This window comes from Epinephelus lanceolatus, chromosome 1 (genome assembly GCF_041903045.1).
Source record: "Epinephelus lanceolatus isolate andai-2023 chromosome 1, ASM4190304v1, whole genome shotgun sequence".
Classification (NCBI taxonomy): Eukaryota; Metazoa; Chordata; class Actinopteri; order Perciformes; family Serranidae; genus Epinephelus; species Epinephelus lanceolatus.
In genome coordinates, this window is record NC_135734.1 from 15,787,395 (window position 1) to 15,808,150 (window position 20,756).

General features: G+C 42.8%; 1 protein-coding gene across 1 annotated transcript in view; it reads right to left on the minus strand.

The window, feature by feature from the left end:
- Positions 1–2,502, minus strand: part of mapkapk2a (MAPK activated protein kinase 2a) — a 60,952-nt gene extending 58,450 nt beyond the window's left edge. The window contains exon 1 of the mRNA XM_033627308.2: positions 1,737–2,502. Within this exon, the coding sequence (XP_033483199.1) occupies positions 1,737–1,973 (237 nt within the window). The 5' untranslated portion in view covers positions 1,974–2,502. The remainder of the gene's footprint in view (positions 1–1,736) is intronic.
- Between the last annotated feature and the right edge of the window lie 18,254 nt (positions 2,503–20,756).

The following is a 20,756-nucleotide window of genomic DNA, read 5'->3' on the forward strand; positions in this document are numbered from 1 at the left end:
CACTCATTGATGCTGTTTTTGAAGTATGAATAAGTCAATAAGTAATTTATTCCATTGAAATATAATTGATGTATTATAGAAAAGTGATTTATCTTTTTATAAATGACAAAAGGCACATCTGCCTCATTTTCGCTGTGGTATCGTGATACTACTCAGAACCATGATATTTTCATTGGTATCGCAGAGTGGGTCCCAATTTTGGCACCGTGACAACACTAATCTGGAGGGGGTTCATCTGCAAAAACTAATGAAAAACTAAACAATGATATTCGGTATTCGGTACTCGGTATTCGGCCAAGCGTTTAATAATATTAGGCTTCAGCTTCAGCCACAAATTTTCATTTCGGTGCATCCCTACCCAAGACAACATTCGGAAATGTCTTGTTTTGTCAACATCCCAAGGATATTCAGTTTACTGTCATCAAGGACTGAAGGAACCAGGAAATATGCTCACATCTGAGAAGCTGTAATTAGAGACTCTTGACTTTGACAATTACTCAAACCAATAAATCAATGATCAAATTAGTTGACCATTAATTTTAAAAACTAAAAACTACAATCCCTTCTATAACAATAAAGACATAATTTAATTAGCCTAGAGTAATAAATGGTTTCACAGGGTCACGTTTCAGTCATCGGTGTGTGGATAGCTGTTGTGGCATTTGTCCTTTATCAATCATTGACCTGCTACCGAAAGTGATTACTAGATGTAGTTCCTGACACTGCAGAGCTAATTTACAGACCGCCCTCAGCTTTGTCTGATTTACAGGACAAAGGAGAGTACTTTCATTTTACCACCAACCAATATTTGCTTATCACAGTTATCTCACCATACTAAATGGTGGATGATATGCAAAATGATTACAGTTGTGCACATTGCGAAAGTGTCAACGTCACATAGCCTGTCCAGCAACGTGTTCTATACTGCACTGTTAGCCTACTAATCAGTCAGTCTATGAAACATCAGAAATGAGCAATCAGGTGATGCAGGTGATGTCATCACTTGGCTTGTTGTGCATAAGCAACAACCCAAAAGGTAAAGCTATTTCATTTACTATGATGAAAGACTGGGAAAACTAGCAGACATTGTCATTGAAAAAGCTAGAAACCAGGCCTGCAACTGAGCTGTTGATTATTTTCATGATTAATCTATTAGTTGTTTGGTCTATAAAATGTAAGAAAATGGGTGAAAATTTCAATCAGTGCTTCCCAAAGCCCAAGACGACATTTGGAAATGTCTTGTTTTGTCAGCATCCCAAGGATATTCAGTTTACTGTCACTGAGGAGTGAAGAAACCAGGAAATATTCAAACATTAGAAAAGCTGTAATCAGAGACTCTTGGCTTTTTTTTTCTCAAAAATTACTCAAACCAATAAATCAATGATCTAATTAGTTGACGATTGATTGATTGATTGATCAATCAATGAATTGTTGCAGTTCTACAAGAAATAATTGCCTAAATTTTGGGCATTCTTTCTTTAAAATGACTTAAGTGATTCAGCTATTTACAGGTCTTTATATTTTATTAACATTTGTGTGAACCTGAAAGGTGTATTGCCTGAGTTGGGATACTCTGGATTAAACCCACAGCTAGACACAAAACTTCCACTAGAATCACTCAAATCTAAACACAGGGGGGCCGGGTATCTTCCAGGGTACCCATAAACCCCGGCTATGCCTCTGTTCTACTTAACGTTCTTGCTATCGGACCAGTTTCTTTCCCAATCATCACCTACCTTCAACGCATACTTGTCTGCAGTCTTCTTCTGGAAAATTTCGAGCACCTTGCCATTGATGCCCAGCCCCAGCACCTGGCTGGTTACCTTGTAGTCATCCGTGATGGCATTCTTCTTGATCTGTAAGGAGGGTCTGGCGTGGAAGGGGGGGAACTGGCCCGTAGTGTTCAGCCCGCCCGGGTTCCTCTGCCCCGTCGGGTTGGGAAACAGTGGCTGGTTCTGTGCGTTGGACAGCATGCTCTTGGTTTGGGCTGAGACGAGCAACCGCCACCTCTCAACAACACTTGTGTCCTTTTCCTTGAAATACAGACCAAGTCTTCTTCCTGGGTTAGCTGGCCTCTGACAAACTGTTCGCGGTGTAGCGGCCAGGCCCGAGAAATAACCGGCAGCAGTCCCGACGTTACAGGTTAACAAAGTCACTCGGTTAGCCGTTAGACTGCTAAATTAGCTAGCTGTTAGCATGCTAGCTTGATCCTATTCTTGACCTGTGATTCTCGGCTAACAACTCAGCTATCGGTTAGCTTATCCATCCCCGGTGGGTTCCGCCGTCCACCGGTTCCTCAAAGAGCACTTCAGGAACTTTTGTAAAACGTCCCATAAATCGGCTACAGGACTGGGTTTCTACGTTAGTACCGTAAAAGCTGACGAGTGGAGTTAAAAAACGAGAATAACACTGAACAAAAAGACAGACAACCGGGGATAAAACTCCGACACCAGCAGCACGCCAAACACACTTCACTTTCCGACGGACAGACACCCAGCCGGAGCAGGTTTTACTGCTGACGTCATGGCCGGGGTTTTTTCGGCGCTTAAAGGAGAAGTACGGTAGAGGAAGCGGCTGTGTTTATATAACAGACACACACATCACCAACGGAGGGGCTCGACACTGTGGTAGTTACACGTGAACTAAAGTTTGAGATGATTACTTTACTGCATCTCAAAGTAACCAACACGTTTTCATTTTTTATTGGTGTTTATGTCCCTTCTGTAGTGTGGCTTTAGTTTTTTTTATTTGCACACACACACAACTGCATAAAATCCAAATAGTAAAGAAAAAATGTGTCAGTTGAGGACAAGTAGCCCGGAGCTTATACAAACAGACCTCCCATTATTTGAGGAGAAAGCAGACAAAGGCAAGAAAGGGAAAGAAGTAGAGGAAAGAACTAATTAACATACAGTAAAATACAATAAAAGCTAAATGACAACAGGAAGCTGTTCATGTTTAACGTCATTCTACATTCCTTGAGAAAGGATGGGTCATCCAAATTAGCAGATTAACCCTCTGCTGCTCTGGAGAGACCCACTAGGCAATGTTTTGATAGTAAAAGAGAGAGGGGGCCAAAAATAGACCCCCGCAATCTCTGACTACAGTTCTTTAGGTTACCTCAAGTTTAGAGAGCTGTGGTGTAATTCTGCAGAAGCGCAAGGCATTGACTTGAAAAAAATCTGATCTGTATCTCTGTATTTCTGAATTAACAAGATTATCTTAGAAAACCTTTCATGCGAAACAAAAACAGTTCTGCTCACATTTTTCTGAAATAACAAGATAATAATCTCGTTGAAGGGGAACACCAAAATAAGAATTTAAATGTTATTTCCATGGCCTAGTTAAGATCAATCAATATTTTTGAGCATGAGCTATGTCTCTCAAACCCAGAGACCAGAGAATAGTGTATGAGTTCTGGAGCTGCTCTGTATACCATCAGCGGGAGCCTGATTTTGTTAAATGTTTTTTTTTCTTTGTACCCAAATGAACTTTGATCTATTGTAGTCGTCTCAGATCTGAAACAGAAAATGTACCCATGCACTCAGAACACTCTCCTAGATGCCCTTACTGTCATCTAGAAAATCTTTCTAAATCAATTGTCTATAAAGCAGCTCCAGACTTAAAGGTCCAGTGTGTAAGATTTAGGAGGATATATTGGCACAAATGGAATGTAATATAACAACTATGTTTACTTTAGTGTATAATCAGCTGAAAATAAGAAATTTAGTGTTTTTGTTAGCTTAGAATGAGCCGTTTATTTTCTACATAGGGAGCAGGTCCACATCCACGGAGATCTCCATGTTGCACCGTCATGTTTGTACAGCGGCGCAGAATGGACAAACTCTAGATACAGCCATTTGCATTTTCGCATCAGTCATGGTAGTTAGCAGCCCCTCAGTAATCACTTGAACAGTGCTGGAAAAACACTGTTTTTTTAAGTGAAACTGCTTTTTTCAGTGTTTTTACTAGTTGGCCTGGCCTGTTTGTTTTGGAGAGTAAGAGACCTCTGCAGATAGTTCAGCCCCTGGTAAAAACCTCCTGAACATCTGGGTCAGAAATAGGATGAGCACACAGCAGGTGCTGGGCAAGTGGCCCATCTCTGACATGCCAAACAGCATCGGAAAACCACAGGTTTTTTTTATGTGAAACTGCTTTATTAGTACTTAGACACATCTTGTGGTGCAACCTGGACACATCTTCAGTGATGTTACCGGGCTCATTGGGTGTTTCGGGTCTTACATCAGACACCCTCACCCGGGTGACCCAGACGGGGGCAGGCCCTGACTTGTGTCCAGGTAGCGCACTACGTCACGCATCCCCCCTCCTCAACCAGAGCCAACGCGAGGCTTTTTCAGCAGCCTTCAAGGTGTTCTTAATGGCTCTCCGCCTGTGCAGCCCACAGATCCCTAGGAGTCCCAGGACCCAGTGTAGAGACTGGTCTGCGAAGCCCCTGGAGCCCACTTCAATAGGCTCACAACGGGCCTTCCACCCATTCCTCCAACACTCAGCTACCAGATCTGCGTACTTGGCCCTTTTCCTCTCTTGTGCCTCCTCCATACGTTCTTCCCAGGGGACATTTAGCTCAAGTAGCACCAACCAGTGGCCACAGTGCCCACCAGGATGCTGTGCTGCAACCTTGCCTCCGCCCATTCCACTCCTTCCTGGGCGCGCCGCTTCTGTCCTGTTCTGACCTCTACACCTGCTGAGGAGACCTTGGTGTCAGCAGAATCTCGGTAGAGTAGGACTTCTCTGTCTCGGGTGACCTTGAACTCCTCTGCCAGACTGCTGAACGGAAGCTGCAGCTTGTTGTTATGCCCAAACAGCGCAATGCTGCTTAGGCTCCATGGCAGACCCAGTCACCTCCGTAGGAACTGGCTCATCTTCTTCTCAAGGCCCTCCATGATGGTAATGGGGACTTCATAGATTAGCAACGGCCAGAGGAGATGAGGCAGGATGCCATGCTGGTAAATACAGGCCTTAAACTTCCCAGGAAGCCCTGACTTGTCCACAGCTGAGAGCCACGTGTCGAGGTCATCGCTGGTACCCTGGCGTGCAGCGGTGTCCTTCAGATTGCTAGTGAAGAGCTTTCCCAGGCTCTTCACCGGCTTTTCTGACACAGATGGAATTCTAGTGTCTCCCAGAGTGAAGCGGAAGTGGTCGGTTACTTTTCCTTTCCTTACGACCAAAGACCTGGATTTTGCAGGCTTAAAGCTCATTTTCGCCCATGTCATGAGCCGTTCCAGACCTTGAAGGAGCCACCTGCATCCGGGCACTGAAGTTGTAGTTACCGTAAGATCGTCCATGAATGCTCTAATCTGGAGTTGTCGGGTGCCAGATCTGGACAGTGGACCTCTGCACTCCACTTCCGCCGACTTCACAAGCATGTTCATGGCCAATGCAAACAGGGACACAAAGATTGTGCAGCTCGTAATGATACCCTTCTCCAGACGATGCCACTCTGATGTTGAAGCCCCAGAGGACACCCTCAGACTAAAGTTGTTGTAATAGTCGACGATGAGGTCTCAGATCTTCTCTGGGACATGGTATCTTCTCAGGGCCAATTCCACCAGCTTGTGTGGAATCGATCCATAAGCATTGGCAAGGTCCAGCCACAGCATTGCCAAGTCCCCCTTGCTCTCTCGTGCCTCTCGGATCAATTGGGTTACCACCCCTGTGTGTTCGCTACACCCTGGAACGCCTGGGACTCCGCCCTTTTGCACCGAGGTGTCTATGTAGATGTTCTTTAGGAGAAATCCCATGAGGCGATTGGCAACAATCTTGAAGAAGGCCTTACACTCAATACTGAAGAGGGAGATTGTCCTGAACTGCTCGATGTTGCTAGCGTTCTCCTCCTTGGGAATCCACATGCCCTCTGCATATCTCCACTGCTGGGGTACTTTCCCTTTCCTCCAGATCACTCTGAAGATCTTCCACAGACGTTCCAAAAGCCTGGGGCAGTGTTTGAAGACCTTGTATGGAACTCCACTTGGGCCTGGCGCCGAAGCTGCTCTGGCAGATTTGATGACCTCTTTGACTTCCTTAAGGATGGGTTCATTGATGTTAAACAGGGTTCTGGGTTCCAGTGGGCATATGAGGGCTGTACAGTGGCCGAGATCTTGCTCTCTCATGCCGTTGCTGTAGGTGTTACTGATATAGCGGTTGATGTCTTCCTCGGGACATGAGAGTTGACCACTGCGTTTGTAACCCAGGGTTCAGATGAACAAATGGTAAAATACTCTGTCAAACTCAAATAAGTTTAACATGACGTAAACCACGTGAGTAGTGCGCAGCCAATCAGCTGGGCCGCTCCGCTATTTACAGGAAGCAGACGCCCTTGTAAGTGAGATGAATGGGGCTGATGCATGGAGCGGAGCGGCTGCAGGTTAGTAAAAAGTTTGCTGGCGTTTACTTACTTTAATGTTCAATATGAAGGTTAACAGTCACTTTGTTGCCGACTGCAGATGTCCACCGGCTGTCAAAGTTGCTGTTCGAAAGCTGTGAATACTTGAAGTTCTGTTGAATCTGTTGACACTGCTTGAATTGGTGAGTTGAGCTAAACTTATTGTTAGCCTCTTGCTAAACCAACTTGCAACTTTAATATACTTTTGTTATCAACATTTTGTTGCCTTACATGTCAGCGCATGCCTTGTCAAACACCCGACGTAGCGTGTGTGGGGACATAATGAGTGTTTGGTTACAATGTTTGATACAATGTTTGACGTAGTGTGTTAGCGGTCAGCTGATAACAGGTAGTGTGCTGCGTTTAAGCAACTAGAGGCACACGCTGCTTCATTACTCTGCAGATTTGCCAGTTTATGAATGAGTTGTTTAATTGCCTAATTGTTTAATTGTTACATTTATGTATTTAATTTACAACTCAGTGTAACTGGTTAAGAGGATTTGTTTGATTGATAGTAACTGTATGTAACTTTTATGCAGTTAATTAGTGTTAAGAACTCTGGCCTTATGTTTAACCAGGCCAGGTTTCTTGTGCATGGACGATCCATGCGATGGATGGCGAGCTATTCAAACTCCAAGTGACCAGGAGCCCACTCTGGAGGAAACAAGAATTACGCTCAGCAGTTATCATCATATTCCTGCCACAGCGGTAGGACACTGCAGCAGATACTTTCCCCCCCATTCATCTCTTTTGCCCCTTCATACACACACACACACACACACACACACACACACACACACACACACACACACACACACACACTCTTCGGCCCAGCACACTGAATTGACTGACTGATTGACTTATGGACTTGCACTGACTTGTGCTGAAGAACTGATGAGCTTAAATTGTGTGTTATGAACAGGGTCCGCATTTATTCAATGTGTTTTCCATATTTGGGTTGGGTTGTTTTGTTGCTTTGGGAGGGTTTCTGTTGAGTTGCGAATTCATTTTGGTATTTTGATGATTAATTGAATAAGTGTGAAAGAAAATAATGGTGCACCAATGACATAACTAATTACCGGCCATAAGCTAATACAAGCCTTGTGAACCTATTTCTATATATTGAGTATTTGAGTTCTTTTTTTTGTAGTTGAAGAAGAAATCTATTTATTTACATGGCCATATTTATTTTGTAATATTTGCATACTTTGTTTTGTTTTTTTTGTTTCCTAAATACATGGTACCTATATACTGAAATCAACTGTCTCTGTGTCCTGATTTATTGTCCATCAGTTACCAGTTCTCCTTGGCCGAATCTGGTCTTCTGATTTCATAAGCCTGCTTCTAGCTATTTACTGCCCTTACATCATTTATAGTCAAATATATCAAATATATGCTACACGTTTCTCTACGAGCAGCTTCTTTGTGAACCCAAATGGATTAGCAATGAAGGCACTGCGCTTGCGGGCCCTCTACTTACCCCTCTTCCTGTGCCACTCAGCACACCGAAGGGTGATTAACCTTTCCCTTACCACGCCTCTTAGTTCTGCCAGGGCTGCCTTCTCTTCCTCACTTGCTTTTCTGTACTGGCTCCGGAGTGTCCGCAGCTCTTGTCTGAGCTGGGTGATCTTAACCTTTCGTCGGTTTGGAATTGGTGCTGCAATAGTAGCCTTGGTGGCATGTTGTTCCTTGATGCCAAATCTGTCTGAAGCGATGCTGATTATAAACGTGCTCATTGTCAGGAGCCTCTGGCCCACATCTCCCTTGGCTGTTGCTTCAAGGGCTGCATCAACATCTTTATCAAACTGGTGTCACTCTGACTCTTTGTTGGCAGCGGGCCACAAAATCCAACAATGTTCAGATGGTCTGCTTTGAGGTGTTGCTTGTGGTGCTTGGAGGCTCTGGGCACTGTGGGGTGTGTCCGGGTCTGGCTCCTCCTCTGTCTCACCAGGTGCTGTATCAAGTACTGGCACTGTGGGTTGCGCCACTTGCCTCCTCATGCAGCCCATCTTGGTCTGGTGAATTTTCAGACCAGTCGGGTTTTTGCAGACCTTGCCACATCTGCAGACTGCACTCGTAGTCGATTGTACGTTCACATGGGCCATTACCAGAATATCCGTCCGTTCAGGGCGCTCATCCCCCCCACCCCCATCCAGCCTTTTCCTGGAAGTCAATGGTGTCGCCATGCTGGATTAGTACTTAGATACACCTTGTGGTGCAACCTAGACACATCTTCAGTGATGTTACTTTATTCAGTATTTTTACAAGTTTAAGGGGGGGTCTCATTTATAAACATTGCGTATGAACTAAAAGAGGCCTGAAAGATGCGCATGCCACTTCCAGCACAAAAGTTGTGATCTTTAAAAACTTTGACCCATGCTTATGAACATTTTGGAAGCGGGAAATAGGCAATGCAAATGGTGAGGTGGAAGGCTGATTGTAGAAATTGTAAATTATTTTTGCCACACGCCATTTTTGTCTTTTGTCTCTATGTACATTTTTAGTATGGATCCTACATCTGTTTTATAAATGCTGGGTTATCTTCCCATCTTCAAAATGACACTGGGCAAACACTGATTTGTATTGTGAAACTGCTTTATTTTGTGTTTTTACCAGTTTTAATCATCTTGTCTGTTTGTTTTGGAAAAGAAGAGACATCTGCATATAATTTGGCTCATGGTGAAAACTTCCTGAACAAAAACACATGAGGAATTCTAACCAGGAGAAGTTTTAGGTGGTTACAATTTGTGATCCTCGATCCTCTAAATCTCACACACTGTTCCTTTCATACTTGGTGGCATCACTTTGACTTTTAACACTGTACTTTTTGGATTTGGGAGAGAGTTGTTCATGTTTACTAACATTTTAGGACTGTCTAAGAACATAGAAATAATTTGTATGACTTTTGAAAATGCATAGTTCTCTTTGATTTTAGAAAATCAAGGATTTGTGATTTTATTATCTTATTCATTCAGAAAAAAAAGCAAATATATTTTGCTGAAGTGAATGCATTACATTTGTGTGTTTTTCACCCTGCTTTTCCCAGTTAAAACTGAAGTCACACATTTACACCTAATTTTGATTCTATTTATTATTATTTTATTTTGGGGGGGTGGGGGGTTTCTTCAGATTTTCTTCCATTTTGTGGCTTTACTGCTGACAGACCAGGCTCTCCACCTATCAAGTGAAACACACATTTCTGCTTCAACACATGGTTAAAGCTATTAAAATGGTAATCTACTGTACAGTTTGCACCCTCAGGCTCTTAGGGCCTTTGCCAGGATTTTATATTGTTTTTATGTTGTTTTAATTTTTCTTATATTATTTGTTCTTCAGTTGTTAGCTGTTAAGTTATGTTCTCTGTAAATTTTATTCCCTGACACACAGATCGGTGGCAATCTCTCCACACTACCACAAATAAAATTATGATGTGAAACACTGAATCCCTTTTATATTTATTTGTTGGCGATAAAATTACTGACATTAACATTAAGAATTTCCCTGGGTTGTTAAAACCACCAACACTATCAGGAAAACAACAGACACAAAATGAGTAGCTCAGGGTCTGACCTTCAGTAAATGTATTGATTCAATCAAGGCATTTTTACCCCAAGTGTTACCTCTGATAGAAAGATTAAATGGCTACAACATTGTGTCTTTAACAAAGCACTTAAAGCACTGTCATTTAGCCTTTAAGTGCACCATCACTCTATATTAAGCAGTGAAATGAAATCTCTGTTGGCACATATTATTAAACAAGACGTCTAGAGAAAAAATATGAATCGATAGTGTAATTTGACAGTGGTAGTGTCAGTGATGCATGCTTGATTATAAATGGATTTTCAAGACAGTGAAAAAGCCAAAAATTTACACCTGGCTGTGCATTTCTTGGACCTCAGACAGTATAAAACAAACATTTTTATTGTCAGTGTAAAACAACATTGAGCTCAATTCATATGTTTGCTCACATTTGGTGAATCTGACTGCTGTCTCTTTAAAAGTCAGGATGCACATAAAATCGACCATTTGAACTGTCCAGCATATGAATAATTGACAGACTTCCCATACATCATACCCTCGAAATGTACATATTTATTTACATATTTAGGAGGGCTATCAGAGGGAAATTACACAATGTAATGTAATCATTTTATCATTTTACCTATAAGATTATCCAGAGTCACAGTCAAGGGTGTAACTTTGGTTTGAGAAGTGATGGGAGGGGGGAAAATATAACAGGGGTCCTAGGGGGTACTTCCCCAGAAAAAAAAAATCTCTGAAATAAGTTTAATATGTACATCTAAGATGTGAATTTCATTTCCTACATTTCTACATGCATTTGGGGACTAAAGTAACCAAAACAAAATCTAGGAAATAATTAAGCTGGCCAGCATGCTAAATTTGGCCAGAATAGTACAAAATATTTTTACATTTTTTATATAAAATATTTATATATTTTCATAAAGTTAATATAACATATTTATATGTTTTATATTTTTATTTATACATATATATATATATATATATATATATATATTCATTTATTTTGTGTAATATTTCAGAGCAAAATCAGCAGCTCAATTTATGTTCTCAGCCAGGATCTGATGGCTGGCCACACAACTGCATATGAAACATGATTTTTGTGGTTAAAAAAAGAAGTTAAGATTTCGAAAGGGGTAGAGGGAGCACAAACAGAACTTCAAAAAAGAGGGGAGGACATATCTCCCTGTCCCTATTGGAAATCCCACCTCAAGCCACAGAAATCAAAGAAATTTCATACACTTTACTTGTACATTGTGATCTCATCTTATCTCACATGAATATACCCACACATGTGACATTTTATGTTGTTTACTCTCATTTCATTATCATTATACGCTTTTCTCTGTGTTGTGGTTGTGCTCTATCTTAAACTTACATGCAGCACTTCCTGTGACCACTAGATGGCAGGTCAGTCTAAGTTTTTATCCTTGCCTTGAATGATGGTGGAGCCTATGAAAAGGGTTTGATACACAGGTCAATAGTCACATAATAACAAAAAGGTGTGTTTAAAAGTAGGTCACTGTATTATCATTCATCATTTGTATAACACTGAACTGAAATTAAATTGTGCTCTTGGAAAATACTCTCAGCCCTGAGGCGTATGTGTCGATCAGACCTCCCTGCCTTGATGGGTTAAAGAATTCATTGTTGAAATGCCTCAGCATGTAGGCTAATACGGTTGTTTTCTGTAGGTCAAGCTGAATCTGAAAAGAAATGTGGGAAATGTCTGGAAACCTAATTTCTCCACAATGCATATGTTTTGCTTTCTGCTGCTGCTAGCTGAGCAAGGCACTCAGCTAACCTCTGTTTATTTGTATACAGTTGTCCTTAATCCTATTGGCTTTCTCAAAGAGCTTTAGTTTAGCTACTTTATTATTACAAATGACACCATTAGGAGGGACAAGGAAATGTTTACTGAATTCACAGAATAAAGATGTGTCCTGACATTGCCTTGGGTCATCCTGTGCCTCCACAGTTTGTACTAGTCTTGTGTAATGCAATGTATAAATAGGGTGGAGGGGCCAAGACTCAGCTCCAACTCCACTTCCACCTATGGGAACACACTTCACTCTCTTCCCAGTGCTTCTTCTTGACTGCTGTATCAGGTTACATTTCATCTCCAAATGTTTTTAATACGCCATCAAGCTGAACTAAGTTTAATATGTAAATCTAAGACTTAGGTTTACCAAAGGTAGGGTCACATTATTAGAAATCCGCACGTTTTTCAAAGTGCCAAAGAGAAAGAGATCGGCATCAGTGGCTACCTGTGTCTTCACCCACATTAAGTATTATAATATTTGTCTTATCTGGCTAGTGAGACCAGGGACATCTGATGTAGCAATGACAGTTATGTTCTGCCAAATGAAAAGCTGCCAACGTATATGTATAGAACTAAAGTGTAGTTATGACCTTGTTTTAGTTTGAAGGGGTATTTCAGCGTTTCAGTACTGTACTTCCATAAGATTCACAGGCTCACCAACCTCGTATTCAAAAAGAAAATGGTCAAAATTGATGCAGCAGAGGAGAGATGGTTAAGAGTATGCATCAAGCTCCAAAAACACTGGATCCCAAAATTCCCTACAATGCAACTCACCTGTAAGCCCAAGCCTAATGAGTCTTTTCATCCGACTTTAAAAAGCTACATCTGTTTTCGCCAGATGACTCCCCATGACAAGTAAACCGATCCTGATGTGTAAAATTGGTGGCGTGATCCTTTCATAATTTTTCATTTTAAACTTGTTACGTCTGATTGCTGCTGAGTGGACTGTCAAGACTTGTTTCCTGTTTGCAACAAAAACTGCCCTTCAGTAACAACTTGCTGAATTGTCCATTACCTACTTTGCCAAACAGACAAATAATCTGGTCTGTACAAAGATGTCTTTGATACAGTTTGTCCATTACAATACAGAGCTTGCTTCTTCTATGCAAATGATATTAATTACATACGCTACACATAACTAATACGGCTGGGCTATGTATAATGTTGTCTGTCTTGAGAGGAGTCTAACTTGTTGCCATTCTGCAGCACACCCATGTAATGAACAAAGCATGTCTGATATCTTGGACATTGTATCGATACTGTGATATGAGACTAGATATCAATATATTGATATATATATCAGATGTTGGATATCGCGTTATCATAAGTGTTGTCTTTTCCTGATTTTAAAGCTGCATTACAGTTAAGTGATGTAATTTTCTAAACTTTCCAGATTGTTTTTCACTTGCCTTCACGCACTCAGGGCCTGTGTCCACATAGCTTTTTTTTTCTCGCGCTAGTGTCTTTTTTTCAATTGTTCCCAAAGAGGAGAGAGTGTATGCAGCTGAGAGAGAAAAAACTCCACGCCCCCCAACTTCTTTCAGAGCGCTCAGTTTTTTGTGCAGCCGCTCAGAGCGCTTTTGGTTGAAATGTTCTTAACTATTCAGAAAGGACCTGGTGATGTCATTGCCGCTCCTTTAGCTAGGCTACTGTCACAACAATGACAGAAAAGCCCAGCTGTTGGACGAGATCAGCCAGCAGACACTAGATTGCTGGTGAGTGTTGTGCTTCAACATACGTGTTGTAAACTTCTTGTTACTGTATAGGCAACCCTTATGTTACGTTTGCTACCTAGCTTATGTCACCAAAACAAGACCTGTGCGCAGCCTCACAGTAAATAAAGCTAGGAAGCTTTTCTATAAAGCGCTGGAATGATGCGCTCCCCTGCACCATGCCATTGCTTTTAGGCTGAGGAAAAACAGTATGTGGACACGGGCCCTTTGTCAACCCTATAATATCATTGAAATATCGATATCAAAGTACTTGGTCAAAAATATCATGATATTTGATTTTCTCCATATCACCCAGCCCTAATAACTTGATAACTTCCTGTAAACATGAACATGCAAACATTATGTTACATCTGTAATCCAACAAGTAGTCTCCAGTTTTTCAGTGAATGGCTTAAGGGTATGTCACTGTTAGACTGAAGAAAGTAAACCTCTTGAATTACAATGTACATTTGATAAAGTGATATACTTAAAGGATATTATATAAGACTATGAACTTCCCAACCTATTGGAAACTGACACTGTCCTTTTGTGTGGTCTCCACTTGGATACATTTCCCAGTTATTATACTCAGTTATGTAAGAGAAGTACATCACATGTCCTCATGGATCCCATATATACATACAGAACACTTTTTATTAACTAACACACACACACACACACATTGAAACTAGAAACTGTTGCCTGAGCTTTGACAGCTTTGTGCTGATGAATTAACACAAGCTACAGAGTTACAGTTACTTTGCATAGCTGCAGGTTCACTTATAGCTGCTCCCCCGACACTCAGGACGGCCTGTTCATTACAGTGTTCTCCCTGGGGAAAGCATCATGGCTCCAACCATTATTCTCCTTATTATTAGCAGAGGGAGCAGGATGCCCACATCACCCTGCACATGGAGGATTTCTGTCCATAACGGGTGTGTTAGTGTCCCAAAGTCTGCCCCGGTGTACACAGATCAGGAATGTGAGGCCTATGCATGGAGCTGTAGAATCTGGCGTGCTGACATTTTCCTTTTCTCCACTGCTTCCCAGAATGCTCCCCTGACACACTCTCCTGTTTCACACAGCACTTCTTTTAACTTCCTGACAGGAAGGAAATCTCAGGGGCAGGAGGTGCATCTCCCTCCGCCGTTCCCCTCTCCTCCCTCTGTTCTTCATTAGTGTGCGAAAGTCAGAGCAAGTTTGGATCAGTTATTTCAGGCTGGCCAGAACCCGTCTTTGTCAGAATAATCCTCCATCACCGCCCGGGGCTGAAACCCAAGCCGGCTCTTGATATAGACCCACGGTCAGCACTGGCTCCGATATAGGATTCTAGCACCTGAACAAGCCTCCCAACATGGGACCTGTTGAACCTGCTCACCCCACGAATGCACGCAGACACACACACACACACACACCCTTATGATCCCCTTGGATGATCTCTCACTCACTCTTTGTCTCTCCATCTCTCTCTAATTGCTATGTAGAGCACCAAGAACCCACATTTACACATGATCCCAGTTTAACCCTGCTTTATCTGCACCCTTCAACTGCTGCAGTGCATTTGTTTACACATCATACCTTGTCTTAACTTAGAGACTCTGCAGAAACTAGAACGAGAAACTAGAAACTTTGTCTATCAGTCAGTCTGTCTGTCAGCCTGTTTACTCGTCGGTCTATTTGCGTCGTGATTCGCTCGCGGCCTGGTTCACCCCAGTCAAGCATGATAAAAACTCTCTGAGGACCGGAGAGGTGGTTTCCCTGTTCTGGTTACTTTGGAGATGGATGTACGGTTCCTCAGAGACGACAGCTCTTAAGGGCAGCGGCTGACTAAGCTCCCTCTTCATCTATCCTCCCATCTCTTTTCACACACTCGCCCTCTCTTTCTCGTTTTTGCACTCATACACAAGGTCGTAAAAAATCCCACCGATGAGACATTATCAACTCTAAGGCAGATCGGTCTTGTGATGGGACAATACAGAGTGTGCAAAGTCACATCCAATCTCAGCTCTGCAACACAGGCCTCTGGAGGTGGAAGTGGGCCACGGCCTGCAGGAGATGATTGTGGTTTTTGTGTGTGTGTGTGTGTGCTGCAGGATTCTGCTGATTATTATTTATTAATATAGCTCATATATATTTAAGTATAACTTCAATAGTGGTTCATTCACATTATTCTCATGGAACACGTTTGCTTGCCGGTGAATTCCACTCAAAAGTCTTGAGGAACAAGAAAAAACATTTATTTCTCTTTTCACACACAAACACACACACACACACACACACACACATTCTCTCTCTTTCTCTCTCTCTCACACACACACACACACACACACACACACGGAGTAAATACCTGCACATGTAAAACCAAACATGAAAAGGCACGCGTCGTGCACAGGTCGCCTTTAACAGAAGAGCCGCACAATGCCATAGAAATTTGCACATGCATCCACACAAAGGAAACCATGTATGGCTTGTCATCCATGAAATGGACGGCCTCCTCTATAGCCCTGCAGGGAGCATGTGACCGCCACTGGAATCCCCCTTTCATCTGTGAACAGAGCCTGAACAACATAGGTCCCTGTAGAGGCATGAGGGCCCTCAGTGGCTGCACATGCTGGCCTTTTTAAACTGACCCCAGGCCTGCTGTGGGGCTGACGAGAGAGGGAACATTTTTGGATGAAAGAGGGTTATGTGGAACTAATGCAAAAATATAAACTTTGAAAATGATTAAATAGACCAGAAACATTAGGATTGTCCTGCCATAAGTTCATTCTTTCTTTCTTTCGAGGTTAGTGGGACAACTTGCTGGCTTATGTGAGAGCAGTTGCTGTCACGTTTTAGTCACATGGACATTCCTGTTCTCCCCTGATAAACAAGAGACCGTTTGATGACAGGGGACGATTATTTAGCCTACTTCTGTTGCCAGCTCGTCTTCTGCCCTACTCAGCTGTAAAGAATGCCCTAATTTCATCTCCACCCCACTAACAAACAACCACACGCGCGCACCGTACACACTCACTCACACTTCTCTTTTTCCACTCCCCATACTTGTGGCGCTCTCTGTCTCCTGTGTCTTTCTCATATTTGTGCACAGGTCTGATTCTGCTGACCCAGTGACGTAGGGGCAGCAAGATGCTCCAGTTCTCTCGCACAGAGAGTGCCTCTGCAGTTATTGGGACTTTGGCACAACACCGACTTCCTCACAGACACAACAATGTTGTGCTGCTTTTTCTCTCATGATTCACTCCAGGCCGCTGACCCAGTCTCAGAGAGAAGATGCAAAGTCACGCTGTCATACAGGCAGTTGAATGTGTCTGTTCAGGCACTCGGCTGACACAAACACAAGTCCAGTCAGAACGCCGCTATGATGGCCTAGAATATGATGGGGCCTATGAGGTGCCTTTTATGGATATATTCTGCATGTATGATAAATAGTTACACTGTAAATATGACTTCCTTGTATAGTTGTGTGTGAGCGTGTGTGTGTGTGTGTGTGTGTGTGTACTGCTCAGTTTGACATGGAGAGATTGACATAAAGGTCACACTGGAGGTGTATGCTTATGTAAGCAGTTCAGTTCAACTTCCTGTGTCTTTCTGTTGAAAACAATAGTGTCTCCATGGCAACGCACCTTTCCTCCTACTCCACTAGTCAAGTCTATGCAGAATGCTACAGGTAGCAACTGCCTGTCATAGCTGTCTGTTCTCTTCTCTGTCCCGTCCTTCATCTCGGATCAATGTCATGTCATGTTCTTGCTTAGACTATGTGACTACAGTCAGCAGCCAGTTAGCTTAGCTTAGTAGCTTGTGTTGTAAAAACAAAATAAATGTCCCACATGTTAAACACACAAGATACAACCTTTTTATTTGTGAGCTTTATGAATGTGTTAGGCAAATTTGTGTTGCCTGTGGATGGAGTTAAGTTAAGGTAACTGCCAGAGGTGGGAACAAGTCGTCATTGTTTTGCAAGTCACAAGTTATTCTAAAGTCTTAACACTCAAGCCCCAACTGAAGACTTACAAGATTTGTGGCTGTTTACTAAATCTTTGGGCTAGAGGGAAGGCATCACAAATTTTCAAGTCAAAAGCTCAAGTTCAAGTGAAGACACGAGTCGGTGGTGTTTAAGTCCGAGTCAAGTTGCTTTTTTAATATGAGCAAATCAAATCTATAGCCATCACATTTGTGACACGAATCTGACTCCAGTCCACTCAAGTACTGTAACTTGAGTCCAAAACATGTGACTGTAGTCCACACCTCTGGCAACTGCAGGCTGTAGCTTCATATTTAACACACAAACATGAGAGAGATATGGTCTACTTCTCAGCAAGAAAACAAATAAGAATATCTCTAAAAATGATGAACTATTCCTTTAAAGGGAGATACGAGGCGGTACCATAGGGGGAAATGCCATGAACTAGCACAGCAGAAGTCATGGAGTCACGAGAAAAATGTAGACATACAGACATATATAAAATAGATATGCTCTGCAATGGGGGAGAATTAAATAAAATGTAAGGGTAACATCATAATGCAATATTTAAATCTAATAATACATTCCTATATTCAGCACGCTTCGGTTTTCCATCTTCTTTTGTCTCTGTCTGTCTGTCTCCCCCCTAGTGGGAGGCCCTTGTAATCCAATAATCCATCTTAATCCAAACTGAGATTACGTGAGGTGAAAGAGCCACTTTGTGCATGAGATTATCCTCCAATTTAAATCACTCCCATAGTTCATGTTTGTGTATGCTGTACGTGTGCACACTATAGCACAATTTTGCACATACAGATGCGTGCACATGAATAATACATCTGCATGAGTGTGTGTGTACTGTGGGGGGAGGAGGGTCTGTCCTTAATGAGCAGCTGTTCCTGCAGCCTCTCCCTCAGTTCTTCATCCCTTCCCTCTGTCCTGTGCTTCAGCAGAGGTCAGTTCAGTGCTCTTTAATCCTGCCAGTCTGATCCCCATCACGTTTCACCTCCTACACTCAGCCTACTGCCCCACTGCCCCTGCATGTCTGCTCGGCTCGCTTCACGGCACACTCAGTACTCCTCGGCTTACTGGCCCTGTGACACCTGTAATGCAGCCCTACCTGACATACCTGTAATGTTGCCCATAACAGCAGACTTCACTTGTCCCAGTCTCCTGTGATTAAAACAGACAGCTCAGATGGGACTCTTTGAGATATCTCAGTTTAATCATCATCCCCTCTTGTCTCGTCAGTCATCACAAAGCTGAGAGAAATCCACTGTGAATTACTATCGGACTGGCAGTCATGTGTTCCTAGAGTCCCGTGCAGTTGCAATGCTCCACTCCACACTATTTTTAAGCTGCCCAGCTGGCACTACCACCCTGTCACTCCTCCCAACCCCCCGCCACAGATGCACACACCCACATAGATGTGTGTGCATGTGCAGGGCTGGTATGATGGTCCTCTGCCTCTACTATGCCCTTGTACGGTTGTATGACCCACAGACCAGCATGCCCCACTGGTGTGGATTTCCATTCCTGGAGCTCACTCCTCAAACATATATTCCCTTCAGCCAATATCATGTCCTGTCACGCCTTATGCCGACTAGCTGTCCATCTCCTGACATACATATACAGAATGTCCACGTGGATATGCAGCACAAAACTCACACCTGTTTATCTATAAGACGTGCCATTTTCCCCTCAGCGGCATAAGTAGACGTCATTATAGACCCATAGAGTCTATACCGCCCGTACAGTTTATACATAACATGGCGCTGCCTGCCTCACGTTTCCAGTGTGCATTTCACCAACTGACTGGATTAGTAACATTAAGCCCTGAACTCTTGAACTTGGAACTTAATGCAGTCAGAGAACACAGAGGTCGGACTACCAGTGTTCAATCCAACAGGTCTCCCACTGCTTTGTTTTGTATTTATCTGTGTGTGTGTATTTGTGTTTGTGTCTAAGCCAAGCCTTGACTCTGACCTTGACTGAGAGCACCAATCATCCACCACGAGCAAAGTTTCACCCTTGTAATATATGTCCACACGTTCTCAGGCATCTGTGGGACAACCATAGACTGTGTAAAAGAAGTAGATGTAGCCACTGTGACATCCCCCATTGGTTTGTGGACTACCATTTTGAAGTCTCTAGTTCGGCATTTTGGCTGACACTATGTTGTTTTTTTAGAACCAGAAGTGACCATATTAAGACAAGAGGATGGAGCTGTGGAGGAGCGAGGGGTGGATATGAATGAAAACCCAAGGACACTGCTGAGGTAGCAGCTTGTCAATCCAAACGTAACTACAGCCTAAACCAAACCCTGCTTTATCGTTTATTTTACTCTAAAGGGGACCGTAATTTACAAAATGAGCAACTCAACATCACGCTGTATTGAAGAAGACTTGAAACTGGAGATTAATACCATAAGATAATTAGGGAAAATGTTTACTTTTACAAGTGAAAAGTAGAGTCATTTAGACATAGACTAAGGACGCATTCACACTGGCACTATTTGGTCCACTTTAAACGAACCCTGGTTCACTTTCACCAATAGTTTGGTTCATTTGGAGTGGTATGAATGCTCATTCAAACTGTACAGACCAAACGAGCGAATCCTGGTCCGCTTGAAAACTGGGGGTCTCGGTTCACTTGCAAGTGAACCCTGGTGCAGTTTTCTTACAGTGGGAAATGCAAAAGGACTATCCAGCGGAGCAAAGAGAAGAAGTGAACCAAAGAGAGGAAGTGACGTAGAGCGCAGTACATTTTGGTTAGGAAAAAAACAAAGCCAACAGCGCGAAGTGGGAGATGCAGAGGTAAAAAAAAGAAAAAGTTGGAAAATGTCCAAGGGCAGACGTGGAGTAGTGAGGAGGTGCAGGTGCTTGTTGATATATGGTCAGAGGACCCCAAGACTGCATAAATTTGGTGTTGCTCCATAGTTTTTGTGGTGACCAAGCCGGTTGAAGGGAGTAGATTTCCATTTCAGTCCTAGTTAATCAATGAGCTGGGTTATCTTCTTCCTCATGCTTTTTTTTCCCTGGTCAGTGGTTGTTTCAGACAATACCACCCCCAAATGAGCAGCTGTTGTAAGTGCATGACGTAGTTCAGGCGATTTGGTCCACTTTAAAAAGTGCAGTGTGAAAGTGAACCAAACCAAATGAAAGTGTGAAACATTTCGGCATTCCCCGCCCAATGGAACAGAGTCCCCGGACTATCCTGATGTGGCACGGGCATGCTGGCCCCAACTTTCTTCAGCACTCAAATGACGTGGTGAAGCGTCAACCGATCATATGTTTTTGTTTCTAGCTGTGGTTG